General features: G+C 40.3%; 1 protein-coding gene across 2 annotated transcripts in view; it reads left to right on the top strand.

The window, feature by feature from the left end:
- Positions 1-23,753, top strand: part of Sema2a (Semaphorin 2a) — a 389,227-nt gene that overhangs the window by 320,510 nt on the left and 44,964 nt on the right. For both annotated transcript variants that reach the window (XM_065222817.1, XM_065222816.1), the window contains exons 7-8: positions 8,050-8,187; positions 17,793-17,925. In XM_065222817.1, the coding sequence (XP_065078889.1) occupies positions 8,050-8,187; positions 17,793-17,925 (271 nt within the window). The remainder of the gene's footprint in view (positions 1-8,049; positions 8,188-17,792; positions 17,926-23,753) is intronic.

Raw genomic sequence — 23,753 nt, 5'->3', positions numbered from 1 at the left:
GGTCCCAAAGTGCTACCCTGTGGAACTCCTGATCTGTTCGAGAAACAGTACGATGAGTAGTTTCCAATGCATACAGTAACTTCACGTTGCACGAGGTACGATCTAAGCCAGCTGCAGAAAGAAACAGAACATCCAATTTTTTCAAGCTTAGCTAGCAGAACGTCGTGCACAACTCTATCAAACGCAGCTTTAAGATCAGTGTAGATGGCATCCACTTGAAGTTTCTTGCACACATTTTCCATACAGAACGACGTAAAGCTGACGAGATTAGTTTCCACGGAGCGGCCAGGAAAGAAACCATGTTGACATGTACTTATGTAATGCTTGCAGGAAGCAAACAATCTCTCATTTATCAGCGACTCAAACACCTTCGATTCAACCCCAAGCGAGGTAATCCCACGGTAGTTTTCCACATTGCGTTTGTCTCCTTTCTTGAAAACAGGGAACATAGTAGACCGTTTCCATAGTGCGGGAAATTTCTGTTGACGAAGTGACAGGTTGAAGAGCAAGGACAACGGAGCAGCTAAGATATCGGAGCATTTTTTTAGGACTGCAGATGGAATAACACTCGGACCTGGTGAAAATGATGATTTGGTTTTACTCATCACAGAGAGAACCATTTGTACATCTACGGCAAAAACATCCATGTTTACGACGTCGGTTGGCACATCACGGACGGCTCGCTCAATTTCTGCTTGCGATGGGGAGTCCGGGGGGAGGGAGTTCGAGAAGACGCTTAAGATGTGCCTAGCAAATAGGCTGCATTTGTCCTCAGTTGTCAATGCTACGTCATTGCCGAGAAAAAACGTTGACGGCAGTCCAGTTTCCTTCCTCTTAGTATTCACAAACGACCAGAATCCCTTGGGGTGGCATTGCAGATTATGTTGAGTACGAATTACATACCTCTTGCAAGAGCACGGAGAGCTCTAGATCGCACTCGTTTCAGGTTGCGGAGAGTAGCGTTAGACCAAGGCGGTTTTCTTGGAGGTTGGCACTTCGGTACTGAAGCACAAATACAGTCGCGCAAAAGGCTATTATAGCGAGTGGCTGCTGTATCGATATCAAGGTCATTCAACACGTTCCAGTTGATCCGGGACAAGGAACGTCTCAGCAAACGGAAATCGGTCTTCCGGAAATTGAGCCGAGTGGCAGTCATGGTTTCATCAAAACGAATTTGAGATCCGTTCGCGATAGATATATCCAAAGCAGGGTGGAAATTGTCAAGAGGAACGATGACATCAGGCGCTTCAACGACGACACAGTCCAGAAGTGCACTTTCGCTAACAAAAACCAAGTCAAGAAAACGAGACTGGAAATTGGGAACAAGGTTTATCTGGCTCAGTCCATGAAAAGCCGTGCCGTCAACAAGCAAGCGGCTGGCAGGAGTAGTTGAAGATGCAATCGGATCTGGAAACGCATAACCCTGGCCTGAGGGTGACCAGCTAAGCCCAGGCTGATTAAAATCACCAAGCAGAAGAAGCACATCCGTTATATCAGCCATGGACGATGCAAATTCTGTAGCATCCAGATGAAGCTGCATTGTGGTGCAGTCATGTCGACGTTCAGGGGGAATATACACCGCTCCAATGAGGATGTCCCGCGAAGTGAGGCTGACCTTAACCCAAACCGCTTCAATTGTAGTAAATAGTTCGTTGGAGATTACGCAGGAGGCGAATTCGTTGGAAACAGCGATGAGCACACCACCACCGCGAGTACGAATGCTGTTCGATGAATTACGGTCTAATCTGTAGACAGTAAAAGAGTCACCAAACAGTTGCCAAGTTTCCGTGAATACATAAACGTCATATTCCCCGTCAAGCGCAGCCAGATAAACATCGTCCAATTTAGTCATGAGCCCCCTGGTGTTCTGATAGTAGACACGTAAACCGCTAGAGGGTTCGGTGCGAGCCGTGTCAATGATAACTTGTATAGGATCCGCACGAGAGAACGGTGAACTATCAGGCAGCGAAAGATCACCTGACGTAGAAAGGCTCGAAGTGGTGGCCATAAGCGAAGATGAACTGAAACGAAGTGGCGGATCAACAGTTGAATTCACATGGACGAGTTCATACTTGCCGTAAACGAGTGGTTGGAAGACCCCTTCACCAGGCCCACACACAGGGCCGGGACGGCTGCAGGTCGCTGGCGGGAATGGCTCGACTGTGGCGGGGGGCTCGGAGGCTTCCATGATGCCAACGGCAGTGCGTCCCAGTATACAAACAGAAGTTGATTCATCATAATGGTGTAAGTCGTCAATCTTCGGCATGGCTAGATCAGAGGATCTGAATGCTTCTTCCGGTGAATTTTCTGTGGAGCGTCTCGGCTTCTGGTATAGTGGGGCTGGTATACTGTTAATGTTATCTTCCACAATTGTCGAGGAGCAGACATATACAATGGCACTCTGGAAACCAAGAATTTTTCTGACAGAGGAGTTGTTGCTTGCTGATTATACTTGCCTACAGTTGGAGTTTGGAAGACCCCCTTTCCTAACTCAAACGCAGGGCTGGGACGACTGTTGAACGCTGGCAGCATAGGCTCGACTGCGATGATAGGATCAGGGGCTTCCACAAGGCTAGTTGCAAGTGTGCGTCCGAGTGTCGAGTTGAATAAAGCAGGTTGTGCTTTTATCGGAAATGATCGGCTGTAGGCATAATACATTTCAGGAAGTGGATTGTTCGAAATAATGTCGTACTTGCCTGAGATAGGGTTTTGGAAGACCCCTTCATCAAATCCAAACACAGGACAGGGACGGCTGGAGATCGCTGGCAGGAATAACTCGACTGTGATGGATGAATTAGGGGCTTCCAAAACACATATGGCAGGCGTGCTTCCAGGTGTCCAACATGGGTCAATCACGAAGGAGTTCATTGTTGAAGTTCGACTAGAAGTGATAATCGTTTCAGGGACGGAATTATTCAGAAAGCGATCATACTTGCCTGCGGTTGGATTTTGGAAGACCCCGTTTCCGGACTCAAACACAGAACCGGGACGACTGCAGGTCGATGGCAGGAGAGGCTCGACTGTGATGAGGGGATCAGGGGCTTCCAAAATGCTAGTGGCAAGTGAGCGTCCCGGTAATCGGTTGATAAAAATGTGGTGTTGAGGTTCAAGTTCCTGACCCGGCAATATCACTCCGTCATAGATGATTGATGACTGGAATTGGCGGACTTTGGAGTTGTTTGCGGTATGTTTATTTGTAACAATCCTTGAGGCTTCCAAAAATTTTCGACTCTGCGGTTGTCCACGAATTTACGAAATAGCATTCCTTTGGGCCATGCAGAGGACGAAAGAGCTTTCGACGTCAAATCTGCTGAGACACCGACTTTGAAAGAAATGAAAGACATGGTGCTGACGTCTTTGTTCTTTGAAACCAGTCGGATAACTTCAACATCGTCGGTTGACAAACGATTTTTGGCCAGCTCACCAATTTGCTCAGGAGTCACATCACGAGAAATCCGAGATAGGTAAATCCAAAACTTTTCCACCGGGGCAGGCACAGTGAAGTGGCCTAGACTTGGAGATACAGATTTACCAGTAGCATGCATTATGTTTGGTACATTATTGTCCTTTCTTGGAAATAACCGCCGGCTTCCTATGGTTCTTGACATAAAACCAGACCGTCTGGAGGAAACTGGAGTGATGGAAGCAGTATTGGTCAGCTTCGTGAAATTGGACCGAATTTCAATTTTCAAGTCCTCCAGAATCTCTTGTTTTAATTTCCCCAGCAACTCCGTATGAGTACTCAGCTGTTTCTCCAGACCAGCATCATATGCAGCCTTTATATTCCTACTATGCCGAATGTCTGACATTATGCTCGCACAAGATTTACACATCCAGAATAATTGCCTGTTCCGGTCAACTTCATCCACAACTTAAAAAAAAAAACAAATCTCACCAGAGAACAAGATGACGCTTTATTTTCGTTGACAAGCTGTGACATCGTGCTTGGAATATCAAGCTAACAAAACTCACCAGCTACAAATCTCACCAAACTGTGGTGAGTTTGAGTTTTATAAATTATGCTTTACACCCGAACGCTACCGAAACTTCCATAACGGCTGGCAGCAGTCGCTTCGTGAAGAGAAGGTGACGAGAAAAAAGAAAGATCTCACGTAATATTTGAAAAGGGCCTATTTCTCACTAAGCTCTCAGCCAGCACAGTTCGACAGAAGATGATGTTAGATTGCGCCTGAAACAACACACTGAATGGGAAATTAATTTGCAGTTGGATTATTCGCGAAAGAGAAGATCGATGAAGAGAATCGATCAACAATAAGAAGCCCTTTTCTCGTGTTGCGCGAGAGATCATTATTATATCTTCTCTTTCTAAGAAAACGAGGCGCAACGGAATCATTTTTGCGTCGATTCAACTCTCAGCTTCAACTTTACACGTTGTGAATAGTAGGTATCGCAATATCAATGGAGCTTGTAAAATCAATAGCAAGCATGATATATTGCTCCAATATCACACGTAATATTGCCAGGGCTGGTAGCAAGTCACTTTTTAGTGACTTGGTCACTTTTTCCAACCAGTCACTAAAATGTTTCCATTTTTAAGGTTAAGTCACTAAAGTCACTTTTCTTGTAATAGTGACTCTATGTTCAACTTTTTTCGCGTGAATTTATTTCATGATATATCATTCTCCTTGCAGTTCGTCTGATTTCCAATCGATGCCTACATTTTGTTCTAATTTTCAAACAATTCGAGGCTGTTATGCTTCTATTGATCTTTGTGACGTTTAATCGTCTTTCTCTATCTACAGGGTGTCTTCTTATTGGCCAAATAAAATTCCCTGAGTTTTATAAAACGGTTTATAATAATAAAGCTATTTTTTAATGCATTAAACAAATATTTTTTATGTAAAACAGCAACAACAGTAATTAACGCAAACGTTTTTAAGACATGGCAATTAGTTATGTTTCTTTAAAATTAAAATTAATTTACAATGAAATACATTAAATATTGGAGTTTAACACACAGTTCTACCTACATCAGAAAAGTTAAATCTAGAGATTTTTGTAGAGTGCCAGTGATCTTAAGGGCATTTCTACAAACAAGATGCTTGACGATAGCTCAATTTTTGATTTACTGTCTTCTGCAAAAATGTGCATTTTTTAAGTTATGATGAAAAAACGTTTTTAAGGGGGTACTACCGTTTGTAGTTCATTTTCACCCTATTACTTCATCCACTTGAGATATAGAAAGTTTAAACCTTGGACAAAGTTTCTTAAAAAGACTTCATTTTCAATGTTTCCATAGGTGTTCATCAAATTTAACAAGACATAAAAAAGTAATTTTTTTATCTGAGTGTATACCCTCCTTAACCAAAAAATTTCACTACTAAAATAAAGTACTTAAAAAATAAAGAAACATTTTAGAAGACAACAAAAAGCTATACTCAATAGTTTCCTCGCAAATAGCCATGTCCCATTTTTTTGAATTCATCCCACTGTGCGAGGGTGACGCACTTGGCATATATGACCCACAGATTGTACCAATACATTTAGACCTACAATTCCACACATTCTACAGACCAGGTTGAGCCTTGATAGCTAGCTGCTTGCGGGAACTGACATCCAATTGATGACCTTGACAAATATCCAAAACATGGTCTTTAACAAATTTATGGGGGTCCGGACCGTTTTGTTGTAATGGTTGAGTAATGCTGAGCTATTAGGTGTTCAACGCTTATGACGCTGGCGAGGTGTATGTTGTTTTGAGCAAGGGTGACGCGCTTGGCATAGATGAACCACAGCGACTCACGAAGAAACTTATTTCGATCCATAGCGGTGCTGCTATTTCCTCCTTCTATGGATACTCATGTGGGCTCGCTGCTTGCTGGCTGCCTTTCATTGCGTCCTGGACAACAATGTTAACGCCACACGCTGAAAGCACTGCTGCTGCTAATACTGATGCTGCTGCTGCTGCTGCTGCTGACAACGACGACCGGACACCACCACATACGGTGATTGAATGAGCACCGTTCAGTGAGACAGGATCGAATTCGTTTTTTAAATCTGTGTTAGGGAATGCGCTGTTTGCAGGTAATCGGTGATAATTTTGATCACCATTGCAACAGTTGGACATTTGTGTATTTTTAGTATGGACCTATTGAAAATTAATAAAGCGTTCATTTTAGCAGATTGGTAGATAAATTTCCAATCGATTGGCTTGTTTAGAATTAAAATCCATCTGCTATTGACAGAGTTATATGCGGTCAAAACCTGACCTCTTTTCGTAATGCGGTCTATTTTGGTTTTTTGAAATTGCACCCCCAATATGTTGCCGAAAGACGTAATCCTACGTCAAAAGGAAATCATTATTATATCTTCCCCCTCCAAACAAAAAAAAAAAAAAAAACTAGGCGCAACGGAACCATTTTTGTGTCGATTAAACCCTCAGATTCAAATTTACACGTTGTGAATATTATCGTAATATCAAAGGAGCTTGTAAAATCAATATCAAGCATGATAGTTTGCTCAAATATCACACGTGATATTGAGAGCGTATGTGAGCGGAAAATATCAATATGCTAATGATTAAGCCATACTGGGGCGGCATTGCGCATCTCGAAACGAAAAACTTTTTCATGCAAGCGTTCGTACAAAATGTCTTTCGTTTCGAGATGTGCAATGTGCCCCCCTGGCTTTTGGTAATAAAGAAAACTAACTAAACTAAACGTAATCCAACTCCACCATTAGGTTTGGGGAAAATTTTACCTTCCTGGTGGTGGTGTAAGTATACTTGGGCGAACTAGCTGTTTCGACAAATTTCCGCTTGAAGCTATTGTTCGCAAAAGTTCTGCCGCCGGCCGATGGGACTATTTGCTCGAGATACACTTTTCTTCGGTTTGGTTTAAGCTGCTAATATGATTTATCACTCTTTAAAGCCGTGATAAATTATCATATGCATAAAACTAATCATCATCTACATAAACCAAAACCGTAATAACATTCTCAGTTTCCGGGACAGCCCCCACTACACATTGCAACCATATCATCATACTGCACGGTGCATCATCATCGTCATCATCATTGTAGCTTCAGTTGCATTAGGTATACCTACTCATAGCTCCGCAGAGATTCCGAGATTACGAAGAATGCGCTTATTCGTCAACGCTTTTCAATGTTCATAAAAGCTGCAGCAGTTCATCATCCCGTGACAGCAGCGTGTGATTATAATTTATGCCAACTTTTCACTTTGCTCGGAATAAATTTTCAACGTTAACTTTTGCTCCCCCTCTGTCTGGCTCTGATGTGGCAATGTACGTAGAATCATACGTACAACACCGTATGTGACGCGCCGGAATGTCCTTTGAAACAAAATATTTTCCGAAATGTGCCCCAAAATGATATCGTTAGAGTTGGATCAGCTTGGTACAGACCAACATAGTCACATACACACACACATACACATTGAAACTGGACGGACAGACAGTGTGTTTATTGTCAGTCATGTGTGGCTGTCTCCCAGTTGGTAAAGGGCTCCCCCACTCTCGTTCTCCATTCATGGCGTTTGACAGGGGTTCCGGACCCCGAGAAAAAAAAACCTCGATCACAATGCTAATATGTGGGAATGCGAGCAAGTTGGTTTTGCGTGATGAACATGTTAGTTCTGTCCGGTTTTGAACGAGAATAAAAAAAAAACAATGACAGCCCGGCCAAATCAAAGCGTAAAGCCAAAAACGAGAGTCAAATAGAAAGAGCTTGAACTTTTTGCCCTTCACTGCATGTCAGAACAGCAGCCTCGCAGTTGTCTAAAATTTCAACAAACTTGCTCGTGAAATTTCATCTAATATTTATACCCTTCCATTCAGATCTGTTTTTTTTTTCGGCACACAAACGAACCGGATCCTTTGTGTGCGTTTTCTGCTCAGTTAGTTTCCAGTCGCCATTTAGTGCGCCAATTTTCCGATCAATTCATCCAAATTTATTCCCGCAGAATGGAGAGGAAAAAAAAACAAGACTCTTCCAAATCCAATGAATGAAAGTGACCAGTGGCCATAGAATGAATAAAAATTTCAAACTTTACTTATTTACTCTTTCCAGTCCAACCTCACCCATATATCACGATCGGAGTTCGTGCCCGGCATCGGGCTGGGCATTGCCAAGTGTCCGTACGACCCGCTGGACAACTCGACGGCCATCTACGTCCACCAGGGCAATCCCGGAGATTTACCCGCACTGGTAAGTGAAATATGTTCGCACGGGCACACGTCCATTAGAGCTATTGAATCCGCTCGTGGGGGGGGGGGAACCGTGGGTGCCGTGGTAGACAATACACGATACATAACAAAAGAGTAGGGAAAGCAACAACAACAACAATGGCGGAAAAATCCGCGACTCGTGGCAATAAATCGACAATGGAGGCCCGGGGGGTTGAATATATACGTGGCGAAAACTAGAATAAACTACCGGGGAATAAATTTTTCCAAAAGCTCGTGGAAACCATCAATTGTTTGGGAAGTTTTTATTTCAGTCGATAGTCGCGCCGGAAATTTGACCGCTCGGTATGCGGTGCAGAGATGAATTGTTTTTCGGTTTGGATGTTTGAATATTTTGGGTTGTTAATTAAGATGCAATCTGAAAATGAAAATTAGTTTTTCATCGATCAAGAGCAGAGATTTTTGAGAAAGTTAAAATAATATTTTTTTTAAGACTCAAGATAATAATTAGATTACATGGCAAAAGCACAAAAAATAGTAAACCTTTTTGGTTTTCCATAAGCAAATAATTCTACCAAAGTGATCAGTAAAATATGTTAATGGGATGGTATTTTCAGTAGTTGTAATAGTCATTTATGTTTACTTGGATCAAAATAATAATTCTGTTGCATCATTATTTTGATAAGGAAGTTGCTGCAACTATCTGTTCAAAAATCAAAAATTGATAACCAACCCAAGTAACCAACAAGCCCGCTGATTCGTCTTTTTGCAATATAAGGCTGATGCACGGCGAGCATAGGGCATGCTTAGCTTTATACTAGCCGCATATTAGCCTTATATTCCAAAAAGGCGAATTAGCGGGCTTGTTGGTTATTTGGGAAGGTAAAATTGGTTGATTGGTGATTGGGGGTATCAAAATAAATCTTGATAGCATTTCATTATGAGACTCCAATGGTAGTTTTTACGAGTTTCATTTTACAAAAAATAGATTCCTCAGCATAATTTTCAAATTTATTTAATTGACGTTCAAAAGCATTCAATATCAGTTTCACACATACGAATCATAGGGTTGGTACGTTTGTTGTCCTTAACTTGAAAGTAACATTTTTCATTGAACTTTACCATGACGCATTGGATATTTTTCACTGTAAGGCATCGTCACTTAAACGCTACCACCATCTATTGGGTACAATGACATGGACAGGAAGCTCAACATAAAGGGTATACCGTTTAAAATCCGCACACACAAAATTCATTATCAAAATTCGAGTTTTTATCCGATCATCGTCAAATGTTCAGGGAGTAAATTGAAACAAATAAAGTTAGTTTTGGCATCATTCATTTAATTGATTTTGCCTTTATATCCGAATGCGCGAACCTTGGACTTAACCCCTGCTATAAAGTTCTGCACGACCTCAGAATTGACAGAATTAGAAGGTGCTCCTTCATAATGGCGCAGTATTTTTCTATTGGGCGCAGTTCCGGAGTGTTTGGGAGTTCAGATCTTTCGGCACGAAATCGACATCATTCGCCTTATACCACTCTAGCACGCCCTTTGTGTAGTGACTTGATGCTAAATCTGGCCAGAAGATCGTCGGACCGCCGTGAGTCTTAAGGAGAGGGAGAAGTTGCTTTTGGAGACACTCTTCCAAATACACCTGTTCATTCATGGTGCTTGCGATAACGAAAGGTGTACTCCGCTTTCCGCATGTACAAATCGCTTGCCAAATTAAGATCTTCTTGGTGAACTTCGATATCCTCTGTATCCGGAGGTTCTCGGGAACATCACACTTATCCTTAGCAGTCTCATACAGGTTTTCTGAAATCTGATTGAAGTCCGCCTTCACATATGTCTCGTTTTGCAACCGTACTCTGTTTCTCGTCACGGTTTGGGAACTTCTGATCCTTAAACGTACATAGTTCAGCTCGAGTTTTGGTATTCTGCACGAAAGTCTTGCTCACATGCAACTTTTTAGCCTCAAAGGCCCCAAAGGTGATCGTTCTCGTTGACCTTATGTGATAAAAGTGGGCCCGGTAGCCTAATGGTAGCCGTTTTTGCTTACTGAGCAGAAAATCATGGGTTTAATCCCAAGCCCCTTACACAATTGAGCTCGTAGGATTGCATAATTTTATTGTCAGGCTTCAATAGATCACGTCACTTTCCAAAGTGATTCCAGATCTCATTTATCCTCCCCACTAACAAAACGTCCCTCCTGTGACAACCGTGGAGACGCAGAGGTGTATTCGGTCTCTAGTAACAACGGTTGTCGAACTAACAATCCTTCCCTTCTCCCGATGACCGTAAGGACGTGGCCGGCGTTGTTATTGACCATATAAATGATTGAACCTTCGAAACGTGTACATAGAGAATCGATAGCTCATCCCATGCCCCATTCGTTTGGATCTATGAACAATTTCGCTGGTTCTTGTCAATAATGGAGTAGCAACTACTGAAATGTACGGTCATCCAAGCTCAAGTAAAGCAAAATTTCAACTAATTTTACCCAACGGATCAAAAGTTAGAGCAATTGGAGTGTGTGCGGATTTTAAACGATACACCCTTTATGGCACTAATATGTAAACGTCAAATGCAAGGCAATTGACTATGCGTGCCACAAGCAACGTTACTACCAACTAGGAAAATTTTAAATTGACCGTTATATACGTGTTCGATGAAAAATATGATACTGTTATGTCTGGTAAAATGGTTCCAATGTTAGAAATTAATGATTTGCTGTGAAATTATCAGTGATACTTTTTTACTCTTTATTTGTTCCAAATACAAAGTAAATTACACTTCATCTTAACCTAGGTGCTCCAGTTACTACAGTAGCTTCCAGCTTTAATTGTTATGATATCTAAGTGGTTTTACATTATTCCTGCCTTGGCAATTTAGTATTTTTTAAAACCTGCATGTCAGTATAACAATTGAAATCTTAAAACTAAAAACTTAAACTAAATCTTATCTAAGTGTTGGAGCAGGTTTGTGATTTCCGTTAAATATTTAACCTGCGGGAAAATCCAATGTGCACTGTCACTATGCTGAGTGGGAGTGTGAGCATCGGCTACCACTCCAGTTGATTATTGCACCGAACTTTTGGATTTGCGCCTAACCGCCACTAGGAGTCACTTATTATTTTTAAAGGAAACACTTTACAACCTTGGATATGGATTTATTAACTTGGGATACACTTAAGGTTTGGTTTTTTGGATAGCTCGTTTTGGAATAATTTATTACTAATAATTCAATTAACTCTAAACCTAATTTGCTACTACTACTAACGTATTTCATTTGTATGCAACTTTTTTCCAGTACTACTACATTTGTATAGCACTCATTTGTAGTACCAGAATGGTGGGTTCGGCGCGAATCTATAAAATAAATTTGGAAACTAGTTGAGAACAAACACTAAGTGTAAAGGGAATTAATCGTTGAAATTGAGGATTTGCAACGAATTTTGCCTGAAATTATTTATAATTTTGTTGGACATTCGAAATTGTATGTACCTCGGTAGTACTGTACCAGGGAGGCAACTTCTAAATCATCTTCAGAACTTTGTTCTGAATCCTTGAAGTGCTTTTTTCCGGTAGTGCAACAACTAGACCATATTGGCACAGCGTAAAGCATGGCCGGTCTAAAAACTGGTTTAAATATTAGAAGTTTATTCGTCAGGCAAAGTTTGGATTTCATGTTTATAAGAGGATACAAACATTTTATAAATGTGTAACATTTGGCTAGAATGCCCTCAATGTGATCTATAAAAGTTAATTTTCGGTCATGTACTTATCCAAGATATTTCACTTGGTTTGACCAGGAAATTGGAACTCCGTTTATAGTGACTATGTGTACCAGGTTTCAAAAACGAAGCTCTAGGCTTATGTGGAAATATTACAAGTTATAAGATTTGTGGGAACCCTGAGCAAATCAGGGAGCTCCAAAGTGAAAATGTTATACAATATAGGCCCAAGAATGCTACCCAGAGGGACTCATATGTGGAATTTTGATAATTGACCAGCAGAGTTCTGTCAGTTAAATAATTTTGTACTAATTTCATAATATAAAGTGGAAAATTAACCTTTTTTTTCAATTTAGCAATCAAACATTCATGCCAAACACTGTCGAATGCTGTTTCTATGTCTAGAAGAGCAACTCCAGTTGAGCAGCCTTCAGATTTGTTTGAACGAATCAAATTGGAAACTCTTAAGAGTTGATGAGTATTTGAATGCCCATGGTGAAATCCAAACTGCTCATCTGCAAAAATTGAGTTCGTATTGATGTGAAGCATCATTCTATTTAAAATTATCTTTTCAAAAAGTTTACTTATTGAAGAAAGCAAACTTATTGGACGGTAGCTAGAAGCTTCAGCTGGATTTTTATCCGGCTTCAAAATTGGAACAACTTTTGCATTTTTCCATTTATCAGGAAAGTATGCCAAATAGAAACATCTGTTAAATAATTTTACCAAGAAAGACAAGGTACTCTCTGCAAGTTTTTTGATGATGATAGATAAAATTTCATCATCACCTGGAGCTATCATATTTTCAAACTTTTTAGTTGTAGATCTTACTTCGTCCAAATCAGCCCCCAGAAATCATCAAAAATATTTTCCCGAGAGAAAATATTCAGATAATCACGAGCAACCTGATTCTCATTAGGACTAGTAGGACCCACACTGAAATTATGGGAACTCTCGAATTGCTTAGCAAGTTTCTGAGTTTTTTTTTTTCTAAATTTGAGATCAAAATTTTATCACCTTCTTTAAGCGCTGGAATAGGCTTTTGAGGATTTTCCAAATTTTTGTGAGTTTCCAAAAGGGTTTGGAACTCGGGTCTAATTTAGAAATATTATTTTCAAAAGTTTTGTTCCTCAGGGCAGAGAATCACTTTCTAATTTGTTTTTACAAATCCTGCCAGATAACTTTCATGGCAAAATCGCATGTTCTTTGATATTGTCTCATACGGACATTTTTTAGACGGATCAAGAGCTGAAGATCGTCGTCTATTATAATTGAATCGAATTTTGGTACTGAGGCAGCTCTTGCTTCAACTATAGAAGTAGTAAGAGATTCAACAGCATAATTAACATCATCTTTGGTTTGCAAAGGAATGTTTGGATCGAAGTTATATTCCACAAATGTTCGATATTGCTCCCAATCAGCTCTATGGTAATTGAAAGCAGATATTTAGCTATCGGCATTACAAATTATTTCTTGGGCTATTTCAAAAGTTACTGGAAGGTGATCAGAACCGAAGTCAGCATGGGTAACCAATTAGCTACAAATTTGACATGCATCAATAAAGGGTGTCCACGATGAAATTGCCACACACAAAATTGATTCGCAAAATTCGAGTTTTCATCCGATTGCCATCAAATTTTCAGTAATTGAGAAATAACTATTAAACTTCATTTTAACATTTTACTCGTATTTTATTTACAGTCCATACGCAAATGCCCGCACCTTGGCCTTAACCCCGGCCATAAGATTCTGCACAACCTGTGAATCAACCGTTTTTTGCATGTAAACCCATACTTTCTTCAGTTCCTCGACTGTCTTCACTACCTTAGGTCGTTTAAGAAGGTGCTGCTTCATAATCGCCCAGTACTTCTCGATGGGGCGGAGCTCCGGAGTGTTGGGAGGGTTGAACATTTTCGGCACGAAATTGACCTTATTGTCCGCATACCACTTCAGCACGTCCTTGGAGTAGTGGCATGAGGACAAATCCGGCCAGAAGATTGTTGAGACGTTGTGGGCCTTCAGGAGAGGAAGCAGCCGCTTCTGGAGGCACTCTTTTATGTACACCTGTCCGTTCATCGTGTCCTGGGTCACGAAAGGTGCACTCCACTTCCCGCACGTGCAGATGGCTTGCCAAACCAGGAATTTCTTCGCAAATTTGAACATCTTCTGAGTGCGGACATGCTCCGGAACGCTGAACTTATCCTTGGCCGTGAAAAACAGATTGCCGGGGATCTGTTTGAAGTCGGCCTTCACATATGTTTCGTCGTCCATGATGCAGCATTCAGCTTTCGTCAGCATGTTGAGGTACAACTTCCTGGCACGGGTTTTGGCGGACTTGTTCTGCTTCTCGTCGCGATTAGGGGCCTTTTGTACCTTGAACGTTCGAAGCCCAGCCTTAGTTTTGGTCTTCTGGACAAAACTTCGGCTTAGGTGCAGCTTATCCCTAACGGAGGCGTTCGGATTTCGGTTGAAGGCCCCAACTACGCGGTTGTGATTTTTGGTGTTGTACGGAATACTTTTTCCTTCACTTCTGGGCTTCCGATCGGTGGTCAACCGTTCCTCGAACCGCTTAATCACTCGCGACACCGTGGAATTCGCGATTCCCAACGTTTTAGCGATGGAACGATGCGAGAGATCCTTGTTCTCGTGATGAATGCGCAAGATTTTATCACGCACGAGCTGTTCTTTCGACTCCATTTCCGCGAGTTTTGATCACAGGACTTTAAAACATGCAGGATGTAAATAATGCACTATGAACTAAATCCACCCAAATTTTCATTAAATTCTACCCAACGGTTAAAAAGTTAGAGCAATTTCATAGTGTGGCAATTTCATCGTGGACACCCTTTAGTTGAGGGATTTCTTGCTGAAGAAAAGCATGTTGGGCTGTTTAGATATTTTTTTTTCCTTTGGTTTGTTTTTTTCCGTCGATCTTGTTTTCCGTGCTGAGCACCAATGCTACCGACGTGCCAGGAAGGCAGCTCCCACACCTGGACCCTACCTATCGACCCATCAACTCATGAACCGGGGACCAACGGCTTTACTTCCCATCCGAAGGAAGGCGTGATCAGAGATGTTATGCCTCAGAACATCCCGACGGCGCCGACTGGGATTGAACCCAGGCCTGCTGGAGTGAGAGGTAATCACGCTTACCACTACACCACTGGCGCCTTTGGGCTGTTTGGATATTGAATAGTGTAATAACCTGCAGAACAATCATCAAACAGAATATTACCATTGGAATTGCTTTGAGCATTATTCTATGAGCGGTGTTTTGCATTAAAATCACAAATAATGAAGAATTTAGACCTATGACCGGTAAGTTTCTGAAGGTCACCCTTGAGACAATTCTTTTGCTGGCCTACGCATTGGAATGGCAAATAGTCTGCTGTAAACGTAATTTGTCCAAATTTTGTTTCAACTGAAACTCCCAAAGTTTCAAAAACTTTGGTTTCAAATGAAGAAAGAATTTAATGTTTGATTCGTCTATGAACAATGATGGCAGCGCCATCACAGGCTCCATCTGGACGTTCATTTCTACAAATGAAATAATTTGCATCCCATTTAACCATATGATCAGGTTTAAGGGACGTTTCAGTTATAGCGGCAATATGCACGTTATGTACTCTCAGAAAGTTAATTATCTCGTCTTGATTATCTCTAAGATACGAGCATTTCAATTTAAATATTCAATGATTTAAAATCCATTACTGAATTTCAAAGTCATTACAATATTGTTTGCAAATTTTACTCCAGTTTGAATAGCATCAAACATGGAGTTAGTTTTTAACATATCAGTAATCATGTCAATTAATGATTTCTGTAAAAATTCAATTTTAGGAGCAGTAATGCTTCCTAAGTCAAAATTTTCAAAAATTTCGTTAGGATTACGTTGGTTAGTATTTTGATTTCTACCCCCTGCAATAGCAGCATAGATAGCTCCATTAACTCGCTGAACATTGTTAGCAGCGAGGGGAGTAGGTTCAGATGAAAAATTTGAGGCAGGGGTGATATTTGTACATACGGGTACGAATGTAAAATTTGTTCCTCGCTGACCGTTGTTAACAGCAGAGGAATTTGTACCTGGTTGGAAACATGGAGCATTTCCTACCTGCTTCTTTGAACGAGACTGTACGATCGCTTTGCGAGTCTTACATTCCCAAAAATTGGATTTGTGGTTTTTACCACAATTGGAAAATTTAAATTTCTTAGGATCTTCCTTCATAGGACAGTCGTCCTATGCGTGAGAAGAATCACCACAATTCATGCATTTAGCTGGCATGTAGCAATTTTTAGCTCCGTGACCCCATCCCTGGCACTTACGGCACTGGGTGAGGTTTTGGAAATTTCTTCCAGTCTTCCTGAAGTGTTCCCACTTCACTCGGACTTGGAGCATAAGGCTAGCTTTTTCCAAGGCCTTAAGGTTGTTTAGGTCACTAGACTTGAAGTGAACTAAATAAAAATCATTATAAATTCCGTTGCGCGAATCGCCAGGACGGGATTTGATTTTCATTTTGATCACTTGGAGTGGCACAACTCCAAGTAATTTTGCCAGGTCATCTTTGATCTGATCCAGGGATTCACCACTGGGCAGTCTTTTCATGACAACCTTGAACATACGTTCAGTTTTGGTGTCGTAAGTAAAACATTTGTGCTGCTTCTCAGTAAGATACTTGAGAAGACATTTAATTCCGTCCAAGGTTTCAGCCAATACACGGCATTCCCCCCGACGTCCAATTTGTAGTATATACTTAAATTTTCCTAAGTGCAAAAGTTCCATGGGAAGAGCATGGAAATCGGAAGTGGTTATCACAATAGGGGGAATCTTTTCTTTCGCGGCATCAAGCCGGGAAAGTTTACTAGAATTTTTCCGGGATGATGGATTATTCTCATCATCCGTGAGCAAATCAAATTGATTGCTCAAATCAATTTCATCAGGAGGGGGATCAAGAGATTGCCCTTTTCTTTTGCGTTTAGGAGCCATGGAGACAGGAAATATTTTTATCCAAATCGACTTCCAAGCAGATTACTATAAGAATCGGTAGGATCGAAGAGGAATTTTCCAAATCGATATCCAAAAAGGATTACCTCGGGTAGGGTTCAAACAAGGATCGAAGAGGAATAAGAATCAAACAAGGTAGAAAATTTACTGGTATATTGAGCACTGAGATGTGTTGTTTAAATTTAATATAGATTTAGGTAGTAGTAACACTTCCTTCAGCAAAAATCAAATAGATCCGCATGGAAAGAGAGCACGATGCGGACTGAGACTATATCATAATTTAATGATCTTATTTCTGATTTTTCCAACATTAAAATCAAATGTATCTTCAGCAATTGTCAAGTTGATTAAGGGGCTTGACTTGATTAATCCATCGTTCCGATAAATTGACATTCATTCATTCATCCAGTCTCGTCCATTCGTCCATCATGCCATACGTCAATTTAGCCATTCAGCCATTTGTCCTGAGACCTTAAATAGTACATGGAAATTTCCCCGGGTAAGTGACCATAATCTGCCTTTAGCCCAAAATAAACCACGTGGCATATTAAATCACATAAAAATGCAATAACGAGATCATCGACGGATTCTGACTGCCTGTGACTGTGCAGAACCTACGTGAAGTAAAACCCTTAGGTAGACCTAAGATTGAAGATCCATGTTGATGCAGTTTACGTACACTGTACCAATATCATCTGAATCCATATTTGTTTGTCACATCAACTTTATCTTGTGACATGTTAGTTGATGCCAGTTAGGATCGTAACTCCCACATATCTTGTAATATTCCAATCTCAAGTAGATTAAAAATCCTTAGCTACGTCGCACATTTATCAGGTTTTTCAGCTGACGATTGTCTTCTTCCCTTCCTTTCCATTTCTTTCGCAGTACTCCGGCACGAATGCAGAGTTCACCAAAGCCGACACGGTGATATTCCGGACCGATCTGTACAACATGACAACCGGCAAGAAGGTGTTCAACTTTAAGCGCACCCTGAAATACGACTCCAAGTGGCTTGATAGTGAGTATAATTTATGGTCTTAATCTTTCGGGTCTCAAGCATCCTTCTTCCACGTGTGGTGCACCTAGCAGTATTTGAGGTGAATGCTTTCCCTAGCAACCGAGTGCCAACAAACCCCTGGCTATAAAGAAAGTCGGTTAAAGGGATCCTGTAACGGACTGATTTGTACCGGTTAATGTCTTTTCCATTGTTGCCGGAAGCGTTTCGTGTCGTGTTGTTGGCTGTTGGGGGCGGCATGTGGTAAGATGTCACGGCAACGATACTGCAGGAGGATGGAATTTGCTCCGTCTGAAGTGGTTTGGTGTTGTGGTGAGATAATTTATTAGGTTTTCGGTATGCCCCTCCGACCGAGTGTGACGCTGGTAGAGTCGGTTGGTAGGTTACAGCTCGTTTGTTCCATTGTGTATTGCACTGCTGTCGTCGTCGTCGTTGTAATGTGGGTGTGCTAGTGTTGTCGTCTTTGTCGGTAGACGCCTCCGTCCGGCGCTTTCAATGAACATGGTGGTAGAACAATAGAGATTTGATGATGATAGTGCTGATCATTGAGCGGTCTACGTTTGAATCGAATCATTCGAACGATGCGTGTTGGACCAAAACAGCATTGTCGGGAATGTCTTGTAAACAGCTGAAAGCCATGTTTGAAGTCGATAAGGAAAATTAATGACTACCCGACATTGGGTGACGTCATGAGTAAGGGTGCTAATCCATTCCTTCAAATTGTATGACACTGCTAAGGAAAGGCAAATGGAGAAAAGGTCACTCACCAACTGTTTAATCTTGGACCATTCAAAGAAATAGCCACTGGTATTTGCCTCTCTCCAAATGTGTCAATGAAAGGCCCCATTGAAACCAAATCCTTTAGCGGGAGCAAAAATATGTCAAGCAATGATGAACCTAGCGCCGAGGCAGAAAAACTAGCTGACTGACTCACTATTTAACTGATAAAAACACACAAGGAAGCCTACCTCTAACCCCGCGAGTTCTCCCGACACTAGTTCCACAAACTATTCACGGAGGGCATATATTGGAGTCTGCATCACTTTTCTACTATTACCAACTAGTACGAGAGTCGGTCTTCTTCCGGCATCGTCATCCTGTGGGAAAAAGAGCACAGGATTCCTATCCTCCATAACCGGTTTGTAAAAAGTGTTGACTTAGTGAAGTTCATAGAGCTTTTTTCATCCTATTTATTTGCAGAAGGCTTTTTCACCCCTTCCTTCAATGGAAAGTTGCACTCGGGTCCTTCTTTGTCTACAGGTGTTGGAAAACTTCCCACAGTTTGCTGTCGCTTAGAGGCAGTGATTTGTGCCTGCTTTACCTGCTTGCTGTTGGTAATGCGTCAACTGGAGGGGAGAGTAGGGGGGGGGGGGGTTAGAGGATGTTTGTTCATAATGAAGCATAGTAATTGAAGAGACAGAGTTTAACTCAATGGGTGGATCAATCCTTTTGCGCCCATTCACTTGATGTATGTGCTTTTGGATCAATAGCAAGTTGACTGGTAGGGTGACGATACTATGAAATTAATCATTCGTTGAAAAGGGATTTATTTTATCTTGGACCAACCAACCAACGAATCAACTGCGTCTTTACGCTTGCCCTCAACTTAGTGTCCAATGAGCGCTTTTACCACATAAGACAATCATAATTTCAATCCGGCATTATCCCTATCCGATCCGGTTTTTGATCTAATTTCCGTCCTACTAAGCACAACCCACGCTTTACCTCTATTTCTTGGACGGGGTTTTAACAATAAATGAAATGTTTCTATCAAAGATGACTTTTAAATTTAATTCTTTTAATTCTTTCCATAAGTACCGTTGAATTTGATAAAGGGCCACACATTGTTGAGATATTGTTAAAAATCTAACACTGCTTCTTGGTTCCGTATTCGTCCTACGAATTTCAATTTTGTCCAAACGCATTGAAACGTCATTGGATTTTCTTCGTCCTACGGTTGAAGGTACAAAAAGCGCTTCTGTTGTTTTGAGAACAATTAGTGTAAATATTCACCCAATACGCTCTAATAGGCTTTGTTTTGTAGCTTGTGAACTAACGCATTAGTACAGTCGTATCACTGATTTGTGAACGGTGAAATCATTGATTATACTGAAATTTTCTGCTCGATAGAACGGAAATGGACGATTACGACGAAGTAGCGTTCTACCCTATCGCTTTTTTAGTGAACCGACGCATTTGGAGTCCCAAACAACTGTGCATAATTTGGGGACGATTGGTTATAACCCCGCTTTCCGCATTGCGTTTGAAATGTGTATGGAATTTAATGAGGGAAAAGCTACTTTTTTGCATTTTCGTCTCTAAAAAAAGTTATTAGTGTTCAAATATGGATGGCTTGAATTAAATGCCAAAAATCACATTTTCTGCCAACATTGCTGGTGTACCAATGGGAGTCAGATTCCAAACGGATATAATTTCGGAGTTGATTATCTTATCGTTTTGGGATGTTCAGATGAATTATTGAAAAACAATAGGTCTATCTCATGTGCGTAGTTAGAGAGGGGGGCTTACTATAAGCAGTTTTTGAATCGAAAATTGTTGTTGTGTTAATATTTCATATCCAGTACAGTTTTTAATGAGGTGATGTTGTTTGAATTATTAGCAGTTTTATTTTAAGCTTCAATCTAAAGCATTAATTTGAAAAATTAAACTGCCATAAGAGCAACCCCCATATAAAAAACACAGAAGTAGTCCTACGTCAGAAAACAACAATAGGAGAAAAATAAAACTGTTTTCACGAGTTTCGTCTCAGACACAGGCATAGTCGGATTTCACTCGTTAGGCTACGTTTTAGTTGGACTCCCATTAGTTGGGCTGTAGCCCACCTAAATCAAAGTAAAACGTCATTTCTGACAGTGCTCGATCCTTTTCGAAATGTCGACACACTTCACTCGAAAACCGGCAAACAAGTGGAGCAATGATACAGATTATTTCAATGCGAAACAACGAGTTGCATCCTTGATGGTTGCCAACGATATGGCTGAACTAGGGGTGAAGCTAATTTCGGACTTTATCAAGAAATCCACCCAAGACCCAGTTCAACAGCAATATTTGCTTCAGTCGATCGAACAGCATCGAAAAGTGTGCCCTGAGACATCGTAGAATATATTAATCTGAAGTATAATCATTCCCATCCAATGAAATTTGTGTGAAAATGTCCGACATTGTATATTACACCAAAAGAGTTGGGAAGGGGGTTCTGGTACTCACTTACAAACTGCTCTTATGATATTGAGCAAATTTTTCTGAATAATCCATCCGAACAACTCGAGAGATGGGAAACTCCGATGTTATTTCAGTCTTTATCTTAACTTTCATTGATAGAAGTGAAAGGAGGAAGGGATACAGCAAGACCACCCCCATATCCAACTATGCCTATTAAATGGAACAAATGTTTTTGAATACATCTGAACATACTGTAAGTAAATTTCAAGTAAAACATAGAGGTCACAAAACGGATAAATAATGATTTATGGCAATGAAAACAAATCATGCATTTGCTGAAAACGATAAATTTTATTGAAGACTTTGAGAGTTAAACAAAAAAATATGGAATGGAGAGATTTCGGTTCAAAATTCCGAAAGTTAAGAAAAACTACAAACTATGGGGTTGTACGCAATGATGACGTAGGACTACGTGGTCTTATATAATAAATCTTATTTGTTAACTGCAGCAGGAGCTTATGTTATGTGTAGGAATAGGAATTTGAGCGGGGTTCTCTCTGTTTATACTCTTTATGCCGCGGATACACTTGGATGACAAACTATGAGCATGATCATTATTTGTATAATAATTATGAGCACTATACAACAACTATACAAAAACTATACAAGTGTGACCATGGATGAGCATGAGTTTAATTATACAAATAAGGCTTTTGCTCATTGTTTGTCATACAAGTGTATCCGCGGTACTAGCATAGAGGTAACTCTAAGACTAGTAGATCCCGAAGAAACGTGCTCAACCTTTTGGCTCAGCTCTGGTACTATCTTCGGTCCCAAGCTAATCGATGCACCCCTCGAAACATGGTAAAATCCACGAACCCCTCATTTTATCTGTCAAACTTTCAAAGAGAATCAAAACAAACATAGTGTAGTACTAGAATTCCGACTAGAATGGGATACGTTAATCGTTTGCTTGGGACCAATAGGCTAGTCAAGTAGTGAGCCAATTTCAAATCGATAGTTTCTTATTGATTGTTGGTATTAGTATGACGCGCTTGACATAGATGGCCCACAGAAACTCACGAAGAGTTACTGATCCCGATCAATAGCGGTGCGGCTTCATCCTCCTTCTATGGTGGGCTGCAGCTCGCTGCTAGCAGACAGCCTTTCATTGTGTACTGGAGAACACCACCCCTCACCGTTTGGTGAGACCGGATGAAATTCAACTTTGAAATCTGTGTTAGGGAAATCGCTTTTCGCAGGCAATTGGTGATAATTTTACCTATCAAAGCAACAGTTGCATGTTCGTGCAATTTTCAATGGTCAGTCTTAGATTTTATGCGTAGAAATATTTCTGATCGATTGGTGATAAAATTATAGAAATCGGTCCAGGGGCAGCTCTGAGTTATTAACATTGAAAATCTTTCATAATTTTGTTACATGTTCCGTTTTTGGTTTTCACAAAGTGTACCCCCATATAGAAATCACAGACGTAGTCCTACGTCAAAAAATGGTGTCAAAGTGGAGATTCTAAGAAATGATCTGAATACTGTTCATTAATAAAAGTTGAGATTTGGTGAGTTTTGTTTAGTCTTTGATTTTCGCGTTGTGATAAGAGTCAGGTTAGCTAAAAATAGTTGCATGGTGTATTTCAGAGACTTTTATAGATTAAACCTTTATTTACGACCTTGTAGATGATCAAATTAATGAGTTTGATAAATTATTCAGGAAGGTTGATGAAAAGAAGAAATATATTTTAGGATTCAAAATGTTAAGGACGTTTTTGCAAGTGTGGATGAATTTTGAATCATTGGTGGGGGGCGACCCTGGCGTAGTGGTTAACATCCATTCCTCTCACGCCAAAGTCACGAGTTCAAATCTCACCCCCGGACAAGTCACGAATGACCCAAGAGTGTTAAAGTGACTATAATATCAAAAAAAAAAAAAAAAAAATCATTGGTATGAATAAATTCTTGATTTTAAAGGCAAATATATAGAAATTTTAAGACATTGTGTTTATTTGGAAAAAAAAAACATAAAAATGGTAAAAGGGACAAAAATTTATTTATGATAATTAAACAAAGCAGACATTTGATTAAAGGGATTATTTTTATTTAGGATTCCGAAAGTTGAACCGAGACTTGATGGAATGAAGAGATTTGAATTCAAAATTCTGAAATTTATTTTGAAAGATAAAAGCCATGGCGGTTGTCTACATAAGCATACTTAAAATACGGTCTGGAAGTTTCTTAATGAATTAAAATATAGATTTAGTTAGTTTGATCTTCACGTTGCGCTCAAAGCCTGATAATCTCAAAGGATAAGTCAAATTGTGTCGTTCAAGACTGTTTTAAATGAATAAAGCCTTTATGTGCACAAGATTTTGATCGTTGGTGTGAAAACTAAGATAGAAGCTAATTAAATGGATAACTAGAACGTCAATTAAACTCAGGTTTAAACTAATAAGCGTAAATAATGTATTGCTGAGTGCCGTTTTTGGTATTTTCTATATAAATTTGTATTGTTATATACGGTTTAAGATTTTTTAAATATCTATATGGAATTTGGATATTTGAGTATTTTGATGTGAGTTTGACGGACTTCAATTTATTTTAACTTGCATCAAGATCTTTGGAAGCTCGCAAGGT

Source organism: Ochlerotatus camptorhynchus, unplaced genomic scaffold (genome assembly GCF_037179485.1).
Source record: "Ochlerotatus camptorhynchus isolate MF236.1 unplaced genomic scaffold, CSIRO-AGI_Acam_v1.1 ptg000178l, whole genome shotgun sequence".
NCBI lineage: Eukaryota > Metazoa > Arthropoda > Insecta > Diptera > Culicidae > Ochlerotatus > Ochlerotatus camptorhynchus.
This window is presented reverse-complemented; position numbering and strand designations above follow the sequence as displayed.